Source organism: Cyprinus carpio, chromosome B4 (genome assembly GCF_018340385.1).
Source record: "Cyprinus carpio isolate SPL01 chromosome B4, ASM1834038v1, whole genome shotgun sequence".
NCBI lineage: Eukaryota > Metazoa > Chordata > Actinopteri > Cypriniformes > Cyprinidae > Cyprinus > Cyprinus carpio.
This window is the reverse complement of record NC_056600.1, coordinates 22,349,993-22,362,057: the sequence shown is the minus strand read 5'-3', so window position 1 is coordinate 22,362,057 and position 12,065 is coordinate 22,349,993. Positions and strand designations below refer to the sequence as shown.

Genomic DNA, 12,065 nt, shown 5'->3' with positions numbered 1-12,065 from the left:
AATGAGTAGGTCCTGAGACGTGTTGTCTAACCCCAATATAGTTCAGAATGTCTATGAATGCTGATCCCAATGCATCTTTTTTTCCATTATCAACATGGATATTAAAATCACCAAAAATTAAAACTTTATCTGCAGCCAGCACTAACTCGGATATAAAATCAGCAAAACTCTTTAATAAAGTCTGTATGGTGCCCTGGTGGCCTGTATACAGTAGCCAGTACAAACATCACAGGGGATTTATCATTAACATTTGTTTCTCTGGATAATGTTATATTAAGCACCAATACTTCAAACGAGTTATACTTGAAGCCTGCCCTCTGAGAAATCCTGAAAACATTGTTATAAATTGAAGCAACACCTCCCCCTTTACCTTTTGGACGTGGCTCATGTTTATAACAGTAATCTTGGGGTGTAGACTCATTTAAAATAATGTAATCATCAGGTTTTAGCCAAGTTTCTGTCAAACAGAGTGCATCTAGATTATGATCAGTGATCATATTATTTACAAAAAGTGCTTTCGTAGAAAGGGACCTGATATTCAATAAGCCAAGCTTTATCATTTGTTTATCCGTATTGCATCTGTTTTTTTTTTTTTGAACCTCAATTAAATTGTAGCTCTTAAATTGGTTTGGACCTTTTTTGTATTTTCTAGCCCGGGGAACAGACACAGTCTCTATAGTTTGATATCTAGGTGAAAGAGTCTCTATGTGCTGAGAATAAACTGACTTCTGTGACTTCTGTGACTGGAGGCGGCTAGGAGACGGTCGGTTTAGCCAGTCTGTCTGCTTCCTGACCTGGGCCCCAGTTAGTCAAGTACAAACTCTAAGACTATGTGCCATATTTCTAGAAAGAAGCACTTTTTAGAGCACTTTTAGTCCAACAAAGCAATAACGTTGTAATATGGAAGGTAATTCCTTTGTTTACGTCTCATTTCTTTGGGAGAGTTATTGTTTGTATCCGTTACGGAACAACTTATGCTAAAAAAAACTGCATCTTGGTAGTAAAAAACAACATGGTTTTGTAGCATACAGTGCCACAAACAGAATGAGACCCTCCACTAAAAAAAAGTCAAAGATATGCGGAATATTGTTTATTTGAATTCTGCCGCTCTCTGTGAAGGCTCGTGACGCTTCTGTCATCTGATGGGGGCATAACTTATCGTTTGGCTTTTTACACAAATATTTAATTTTTCTCTTCTTCTTCAACATTTTTCATATATATGTGTGTGTGTTTTGTGGGAAATGTGGCTGTATCTGCATGATTACCATATGTATGACGGGGTTGGGGGGGGGGGGTTTGGGTCTCAGAAAAATGGTTGCAGGAATCTAATTTTTCATGGCATCTTCGTTACTTTTAACTCATTACTTTTCTGGATTGCTCCAGGACTGATTTCATGTACTTTTATATAACATAATAAAAAAAATAATTCAGTGTGGTACAATTTCTTTCAAGGCAGTTCAGTGTCTATAACTTTTGATCTTTTTGAAGATGATTAACTCTGTATGATGGATAGTAAGGCCCAAAGGGTCTTCTTTCCAAAGACACCAAACGTGTGTGTGTGTAGCACACTAAAGTCAGGAACTGAGTCCCAAAGTGGGGGGTGCATGAAAAATGTTTAAATCAGTAGTTATTACAAAATTGTGGCATCTGTGGTTGCTAGAATACATTTGTACAAAATACATTAAAATCTGTAAACACATTTACAGAAAAAAACTTACATTTTACAGTAAAAAACTGTCATTTACAAACAATTTTTTTTTAATGCAAATCAGTAAATTCAACAATTCACACTGTTACTAAATCTGTTTTGTACCTTTTACATTTACTGACAACCTCTATAATAATGCAGGTGGTAACAGAGAAAGTCACGTGAAGAATCAAAGTTCATCACAAGTAGCTTCCACAAGCTGAAGTATATACTAACATCCAGAAGGTGCACAGAGTCATTCACACAAACACAAAAACACCATCATGGTTACATGCAACACTTAAATAATAGATATTCATTAAACAACAGATAATGTATAAAATAAATCCCCAATGTGCATAACTGATAACAAAAACGAATAAGAAACAGGTTTATTTAAACAAAATACTTTCCAATGTGGAGCGTAACACAGGGAATTCTGGGAATAAAAATGTACTGTAAATTATACATTGATTTGTTCTTTTTTATTTCTAAAAACTGTACAATTAGCAACATTTTACTGTAAAATGGCATGAAATGTCTGGTTAAATCTTTTACAGTTTTTTCCTTTATATAGTACAGAAAGTTACTGTTAAAGGGATAGGCCTAGTTCACCCAAAAATGAAAATTCTGTCATCAATTCCTCACCCCCATGATGTTCTAAACCCATTAGACCTTTATTCATGTTTGGAACAAAAATTAAGGTATTATTGATGAAATCTGGGAGCTCTTTGACCCTCCATAGACAGCAACACAACTGAAATGTTCCCAGGCCCAGAAATGTAATATAGACATTGGTAAAATAGTGCATGTGACATCAGTGGTTCAACCATAATTTATGAAGCCACGGGAATACTTTTTGTGCTCAAAGAAAACAAAAATAACAACTTTATTCAACAATTCTTCCCTTCCTCATTCTGTCTGCTGCGTGCCACCATTTTGGAGAGTATCACGTCACATGCGCCTGCTCTCCTCTGCATGTAAACAAAGCATGTGCGTGCTCCTGCTTACACAAAAAAGTATTCTCGTACCTTTGTAAAATTACGGTTAAACCACTGATGTCTCATGACTATTTTACCGATGTCCTTGCTACGTTTGCTTGGTTAAGCTGCCTTATCCTGCATGACCAGTCTGGATGGACGCTGGTGCAGTCAGGCCCCTGGGTTCCTCCAGGTGCATGACAATGCCGGCCTTGTGCCCAGAGTCTGTACGGAGTTTCTGGATGACAAAGGCATGATGCCATTGTTGGCTCAATCAATCAGTCAGTTAATCAATCAATCAATGTTTATTTTAGATTTGAACCCATGTCATTCACATTGTTGACTAACGCATTACTACTCTACTCTACTACTGAATTCACTTTGTGTAAATTGAGAGTAAGCCTTGTGTCACAATAAATATAGTCATGGCTCCATGACTAATTTTAGGCCTACATCAAATCACAGGGAATACAAACAATACATTTTATGCAAACCTGCAATAATTAAATTCCAAATCTTTATGTAAACCTTGTAAATGTTTAATTTATGGAATAGGTATTTTGATGACTACCTTCAAATTAATAAACATTTATGTAAATATACAGAAATTATATTATTTGGTGGCTTATTGATAGTGTGTGTAAATTTTGTTAATGCCTGTTAATTTGAGTCTTGTCATGTTTGGCATGTTTTAATTATTGAACCCTTTTTGTTTTGTTCAGATTGGCAGGTTGTAGATTGACTGGTCAGTGTTGTGAAAGTTTGTCTTCAATTCTACAATCATCAGACTCCCATCTGAGGGAGCTAGACCTGAGTAACAATGACCTGCAGGATTCAGGAGTGACGCTGCTTGCTGCTGGACTGAAGAGTTCACAATCACAACTGAACACACTGAGGTCTGACTTTATTGTATACTTATTCAATGTATGAATATGTGTTTTAATTAGCATAATTAGCATCTCATAACTAATAATGCAATTAGCTTAAAATCTTATTAAATATTTCCCCAGCATTTATGAAAAAAAGTTGCCAGTCACCACCAGTGCTTTTGATCATTTTCACTAAATTTTCCATGGCCCCCAGAATATTTTGTTGTATGAATATCTGATGATGCAATGCATCAAAATAAAGAACAGAAATAATTGTTTTTTTTAAAAAAAAAATGTTTTATTCTTACTTAAAATTTTATGACTCTTCTTAAAAAAAAAGAAAAAAAGATGACTTGACTTAGAAGACTAATCTAAGCTGTTAATGCATCCAGCTGCAGATATTGTTTAGTTAAGGATCGGACTACACAAGACTAATGTTTAATTCCTTCACAATGTAAAGCAGCTGTACATTGAGGCTGTTATTAAAGCATAATGCAGGGACATATTTCACATCAGGTTTTTACATCAGTTGACTTTAAGTGGTACAACACATAAAAAGAGACGAAGACAAAAATAAACTTTTTTTTTCAATAAATAATCAAAAATAAAAAAAATCTGATGAAACAAAAGACTTCAGTTTCAACTGTAATAGTTCTTACTGCTTGTATTCATATCTGATGAGCAACATTATTAAAACTGATTGTTAAAAAGGCAACCATCTTTTGATTATTTTAAAGTAATTTAAGGGCAAAAACCCAATAATAATATAACTAATCTAACTAGTCTCCAAGTTACAATTTAAAAGAAATAGTTTGCTCAAGAGTGAAACTTGTAACATCCACATTTTATTTTGTACCAAAAGTGTATGATTTCTCTTCAGTCAAACAAAAAATTCAGTTGAACACAAACTATTTATTATTATTTCATCTTTTTTCTATATAATAAATGAATGATGACTAAAACCGATTATTCTCTCATTTTGTGTTCCATAAAAGAAAACCTACAGGTGTGAAGCAATATTAGCATTTTTGCCAAGCTTTCTGGCCAGTTTGTTCAAAAACAAAATAAATAAATAAATAAATAAATAAACAAACAATAAAATAATTTAATCTTTGACAAAAAGTAGTCTTTGATAATGTCTAAATTTAACTTTATTTTTTCCCATTAGATTTAATCTGCCTCTGTTTGTTGGATTTTAAATGCCTTTGCTCTGTTTTCAACTGTCATGCTGCTTTAATTGACAAATAGCATAGAATGCTTCTTAACATGTATATTTCTTTTGAACATATTTATTACATTATATAGAAAGAAATAATTTAAAGGTGATTTTTTTTCATTGTTGTTGTTGTTTACTCTGTGCATGCTTGGGTTGGTAACTGAAATTTTAATGACATTAAATAAATGAATTTAAAAATTGCCATTAAAGCTTGCTATTTGCATAGGCAGTGTTTAAAAAGAATTATGTAGTGAATTATTTATCATTGTGCAAAACCATTCAGATTGACATTCCAAGCCAACACTGCCGGTAGTATTAGCTGTAGTAGTAATATGGTATAGTAGTATAGTCAGCCATCCAACTCCTCTTATAACAGATGTTGGTTTTTTTAAGTTCGTTCTTACCTTAATATGGGGATCCCAGAAAACCTGCAATACAAATCCTTGACCATTTATGCTGTAATGTGTCTCTTTGAGGAGTTCCTTCTTTATTGTGGCGAAGTTACCAATTTAAATAACATTTATATCAGAGTTTACATACTACAGTAGGTGGCCAACCAAAATGAGCTTTTTGCCGCCGCGAGTGCCGCCGCCGCCACCACGTCTGTGAAGTGCATTTGCAGCTTTTGACCGCTGAGTCATCAAACAAGTGCATCAGAGCACATTTTCGCAAATAGCCTTCAGCTTTGCCTAGCCAATGTGTTACATTTGACGCTGCAGTCGGGGAAAATGAAAGAAAAACACTGTAGTTAAAATATTGAATATTCACAGATGAAAGTTTAGTACTTATGAAGTTATGTGCGTTTCATAGAATGAATTCAAGCAGGATAAATGTCAAGCCTATGAGCCTGTCCTTATATTTTCTCTAAGCTACACAGTATTACACCATATTTTAGATTTGAAACATTTAATAGGTGTGCAGTATTATGTATATAATATGAATTATGTGTTATATTATCCTAAAGAAATGGTGGTTTACTTTGCATCTGAGCATTAAAAGTGGTAGCCTATTTTAGTGAGCTAGGCTACATGGATTTATATGCAAAATGTCAATATTCTCACATATTAGGCCTATATTTGTCACAAATACATTTTTAATTTATTTTAATTTATATTATTTAATTCCTTTAATAAAACAGCATGCATTTTTGTCACACACATACTTTGTTATTCGTTACCTGTCCTATATTTTGACAGATAACTTCTTGGGAAAAAAGACATCTGTCTGTACAGTGATTAAGAAATTGTTGCATGTTTTATAAATTATTTCCTTTATTTTAGTAAAACGTGAGGCACTGTATAATTTCGCTCCCATTATTTAGACCTAATATAAAACAAGAAACAAATAAATTAAACCTGCACGATTTAGCTAAATCCTTGAAACTCTAAAGAATGGACGGATTAATAAAACGTCCTCATGTTTAAACTCAAGTTCTCTCATTATAATCAACAAAATGCACACAATGTAAAAAAGAGCTTCATTAACTGACAACTTCAGTGATTTTAAAGGGAGCCTTCTTTACTTGCTTTCATACAATTTTAAATGCAGCCACATTTAAATCGAGGCATTTAAATTTGTCTACATATTTTATCTTCATTACAAATCTTGTTTGGTTTTATTTTGGATAATTGCATGTAAAAAAAAAATGATTTACTTTGTAATGCACATGCAAAATGTGAAACTTTCATCTTATTCATAGTCTATAGCATTTTATAATTATTTGTACTATAATATTTAACTTAACCTGCTTTATATCTTTATTATTTAATGCAAAAGAGATTTATTAAAACAAGTTTATAAGAGTCATGCATCCGTTTAATCTTGATCAAGAACAACTAATGATGAACGATTTTGAGAGACATCAGCCGTTAGATCATTTTAAAACGTCAAATAGCCTTCAATTTACAGGCTGTAACTGCATCTGTCTCGGTTGTAGACTTGTGAAGATTATTTTTTAATGCGTATCCCGTACTGTAACCGAAAAGAAATGTGTTCTATTATTATTATTCATATTCAAGGTTTTGTGCAAAAATTATTAATGCAAATGCAAGACGGAGGCGCCCTCTCCATCATTTGATTTTGAAATAACTTAAAATTAGGGTGCCTCACATACATGAGAAATATATCTACAGAAAGCTTGAAATGTCTACTTTTAAGGCCCCGGTATACTTCAAATGAAATCGAAGAACAAACTGATATGACGTCATTTCGAACAAAATCAGTTTGTTTTAAGTTCGTTTTGGCAGGTCGAAACGGCTCACCAAAGTGAACTTTCTGGGGGAGTTCGCTTTGGCTCCTAAACACCATTGAGATTACATTGGTCCGTGAAGGTTACACAATCGGTGGGTGTGTTCTTAAACTCCACCTTCTTTGACACCCAATTTTTTTTTTCTCTGTTTGTTTCTCATTCTGCGGAGGTCATTCAAGAGAGCAACATCTCCTGAATACACTGGAGTAGCGAATAGCTGAGCTGCACAAATATATCCGCACCTGTACGATCCCTCGCGGAGAGACTTTAAAGATGTAGAGACAGTATTTCATTCCTAGAAAGAAATTGCAATGAAACTTGGTGTCGATGACCCGGAGTTATGCAAAAAGCAACGCAGAGAAACATCCGAGACAAGTTTTCCAAAGCAATGAAAAGAATGAAAGGAAAGAGTAAAGATATAAGTTAGCAAGTACCAAATACATGTTTCAAATAAATGTTACACCATACTGCTGGTGTTGTTCTTTCAATAAGTGAATTTAAAGGGTATACAGTAAATGAAATTCCAAATGAATATACAATAATAAACCTTTGTTTTTATCAAAACAATTTATCCAGTTTAATAAAATAAATGAACACTAAAAAAAAATAAAGTAACAAACTGATTCCAATTTTTTTTCCCACATCATGCTAAAGTTTTCAGACTATAGACATTCACACATCCCATAAAAAGGACTGATTATGGAATGGTTCTTTTGTATTGCAAACATGATACTTGACTCTGAACTGATGCCAATCATTATTCTTTTGTCTATAATATTCTGGCCATTGGGGCCCATCTCACACCTAGATTGCCTACACTTCTTAATTTCATCGTTATTTTGTTTAAGTTATACATGTGAGCGTCGTGACACATGTTTATATTAATCTACACCCCACCTCCAGCAGCAGGGGTGTTAGAAAGTTTGTTAACAGTATACCGTCGCTCAGCCTTTTCGAACTTCTATTTGCCCTGAAACGAAGAACGAAAACAAACTTTGTTTGAAGTATATCGGGGCCTTTAAACGAGCCAATTCTAAACGAAAGCAAATACCTGATTATGTGCATCCTGTGGAGATGAGAGTCAGTATTGTGAATTTCATCTTGCAGCCGACAAGAAAACATTTGTTTATTTTGTTAAATAATCAAAATATCTCCTTTTTCACAATTATTAGGCTACTTCTGCCTGTGATTTGTGGCCTCTGCTTTGTGTGCTTTGAGCGTGGAATATATTAAGGCTCATTATGGATTATAGATGTTAATTTAATATAAACGTGATTAGTTGAATAATGACTTAAATGAACGACTAGGCTACTAGTAACTAGAAAAATCTTACGTGGGGGACAAACCTATTAAATACCCTCTAGACATCGCTGTTAAAGTTAAACAAATACATTAAGAACAAATGTTTTTGTCTCTTTGGAAGATGTGTGTCTCTTTTGCCAGTTTCTTTGTCGCTCTCTCAGAGGTGCCTCATCTGTCCTGAGGAAAAAAAACATATTATATTGTAATGTATGTAATACTCTGTATGCAGTTGCAAAAATGACAAAAGCCAAACCAAACGATGCATTTACACCTTTATTTCAACCCCCACAAGCTATACAGAACTACACCCCCAAAAAAACCAACCCCCTCCAGCTGAACTGAATTTGGTCTGTTTTTAGGCTGCGAGGGCTGTGTATTGTCATGTTACTGGGTTGAATTATGCTGCCTGCACTCACAGCAGCCATACTCTTTTTATTCATTATTTTCTCGCAGCCCATATTATTATTTTCACCAGACCATAATCATAACAAATTCTCAATTGATAATTAATCATTCTTTTTGTGGAAATCATTGTTATTTGTGAACGTAGGCATTTGAGGAGGGCTTTAAGACCAAGCGGAATCCTTTGCCAAGCTGCTTCCGCTTCACAGCGAGCTCAACTCACGCTAACTGCACCCAGGTTCACCTTCAGCAAGTTTTGATTTTACAAAATCAGTTTGGGCGAATGCAACTTATTGATCATGAGCCCTACATTTAGCAAGGCAGGAAAACATTCAGTCTACCTGAAGGAAGACGTATTTCATTCTAAGTTAATGCTGTTAAATAGAGAGTAAAAAAAACAAAAAACTACTGTAGGTGATTCTTAAACTTGGACCCCATTATATTGAAGTACAAATCCAAACACCAGAAGCATAATTACTAACCTTGTAAAGTCACAATTCTATAATGGCAAAATGTACTCAGGCCAATTGCATTTTTTGTATGACATTATTTTTTTTATTTTTTTTTTTTAATAATTGTAAATAAATGGGTGAAGCAAAACAAATATGATTATTTCTGATAACTTTTTAACTGCAGGCAGATATAGGCCTACATTATTGTACATTACAAATATTTGGATCTTCCCTTATTCTGTCCCTTATTTTCTTAAAGAATAAACATTTATTTTCTACAAGAATAAACACTATTTTATTAAAGAATAAAAGTGAAAGAATCACAATTAGCCCTTATTTTCCATTTCTGAATTAAATTGGCAACCCTAACGATGATGTAATTATCTTTTGACTCCCCTGACAGTGGCACCTTCCTCAAGAAAAACAAAAAACAAAACCTCATTTGTAGAAGATATGCGAGCGAATAATAGATTTAAAAAAGAAAAAAGTGGGTGCTTGGTTTCCGAAATGGAAATCGAATACAGCTCGTTATCACACTGTAAAAAATTATATGATGAAAAGTCATGATAACATTAAGTTAGGCTACTTTAATGCATAGAAATAATTTAAGCAATTTAAAGCTTTTTTTATACTAGATTCAACTTGAATCTCAATACTATTAAACTGACTTTAAAATCTCAAGGAGTTTATAAGTTGAAATGGGTGAAAATGTCACAGTGCATGTTAAATAGCCTAAATGAACTTGTATCTCTCAAAGCACTTGGCAATGATGGGGGTGAGTGCAACAGGACGGAAGTCGTTAGGCAGTGGAGTGTTTCGGTACTGGTACGATGGTGGAGGTTTTGAAGATAGTGGGGACAGTTGTTTGGGCCAGGGACAGATTGAAAATGTCCGTGAAGACCTCAGCCAGTTGCTCCACACAGGCTTTAAGCACACGACCAGGTATTCCATCAGGACCAGCTGCCTTCTGTGCATTCACCTTATACAGAGTAGAGTAAACATCTGATGTGGAGAGTGTGAGAGGCAGTTCACTGGGTTGATACTCAGCTTTGAGTGAGATCTCCTTATTATTTTTATCAAAACGAGCAAAAAAGTTGTAAGGGAAACAGGTCAATTTAGCTCAAAGGGAATCATTTAAGATTTTAAAGGGAATTTGAACAGAATCACTGTTTCACGGCTGATCACTGAAACGGCCAGCGATTCACTGAACGAGCCATATAACATCAAATCTGCGCTGGATATTAATATCCCAAGGTATAGTGAAAACACTATTAATAAGCACAGTAACAAGATCGGCAGTTTAAGACATTAACTTGTGAGCACAAAACACAAGATACTCCTCTTTTCAATATGAATAAGGCTTTATTAGATAAATCTAAGACATATAAACTAATCTAACACATAAGCACACGCACTCACACATTCACACAAGTTGCAGGAAGATAGAAAGTTAGGAAAGAATGAGTTTAAGAGAATGAAAATGTGAAATCCCAAGTTTACAGCAATACATGAAATTGCATAGACATGAACAACCATTAATCACTTAATTAACCCTCGCATTGAGTTCATCAATTAGGTTAAAATTATATTAGATAACACCAGTACAGATCAGAGTCTGGAGGTACGTTACTTGTGATGCCTGTGTAACGGGGTTCCCTTTGTTGTCGCTGAAAAGGCGGTTTCCCGAGGTTGCTGATTGGCTGGAAATTCAGTAGTCGTTGAAGTGACGTCTTGGGAAGCCCGTGGTTGGGCGTTGGCTGACGATGCGGAGTTGTGGGCTGGTTGAAGTTTCAGACGGGCACGCGAGGTCAGACTCGGAGACACGGCGTTACAAAACTTAACTCAGAAAACGAAACTCTCTAACGGAAAAGAAAAGAAACTAAAGTAAAAGATTAGAATTAAAGCTTGACGAGACTAGGTGGTGTTTCTTCTCATTGTGGCTAAGTAGCAGCAGGCGTGCAGGCCGAAGCACGCTGGAACCATGCTCAAAGAATGCTAAAAGTGATGACAAAGCATGACTAAAAGCTAAAGCTAAAAGCAAAAGCTAAAAGCCGGCATGACTGATAGCAAAAGCTAAACGAAAGCTAAACGCTAAAAGCAAAATTTGATGGTGTCCTGAGTATTTAAACTGGCCTTTTGGCCACACCTCAAATGTTGTCTTGACCAATTAGATATTGTCTTTTCTCAGGGTGTTCCGATGTTTGTCCCACCCATTCATAAATCATATTTTATCTTATCAAGCTCGTGGTCCGAATTTTCCCGCTCTTGCAGGGTATAATTTGGACATGGTTCCTATAACAAGAATATGATACATTTGAAAAATAACTGATGGTCAGAAACGTTTCAAGCAAGAATATTCGAACACACACATACTAAACATGAATATGATCCCTTAAGCTATTCAAGAGTTATTTAAAAAGACATACACAATAAGTGATTAGAAACATTAAAATCAAATGTCGGTTACATAAATGATATGGAGTTAAGCAATGGACTGATATCCATTTAGAAGTCTTTTTTGAGTTCATTTTGGTGCATATATGCATTGGAAGGCATTCTCTGTGCCATTCTGGGGAGTAAGGATATGTCCTGTGGAGACCAGAGGGGTTAACAGGTCTCCTTAGGAATTTCAGTCTGGTTTTGCTAGGTAGGGGGGAAGTCAATCCAACGATCTTGTTTACTCTCATGGCTTTACATGTGAGGGTCAGACTGTCCATCTCTTCGATTACTTGCCCCAAATTAGACAATCTTTTCTTCGAATTGAAATTGTCAATAATTGTTCTAATGGTGTTAATGTTGAAAGCTGTTCTGTGAAAGAGTTGGTTATCAGACTGTGGTGCTAGGAGTTGATTTACAACATCCTGCCTTTCTGTGGAATTCGGCTCATGTTTCAACCAGGCTCCCGATCG

At 34.9% G+C, this 12,065-nt stretch overlaps 1 protein-coding gene across 1 annotated transcript in view; it reads left to right on the top strand.

Annotated features, from left to right (window-relative positions):
• The window catches only part of LOC109079938 (NACHT, LRR and PYD domains-containing protein 3-like), an 86,229-nt gene that overhangs the window by 54,868 nt on the left and 19,296 nt on the right, over positions 1–12,065 (top strand). Inside the window, 1 exon segment of the mRNA XM_042722394.1 lies at positions 3,390–3,563. Coding sequence (XP_042578328.1) covers positions 3,390–3,563 — 174 coding nt within the window.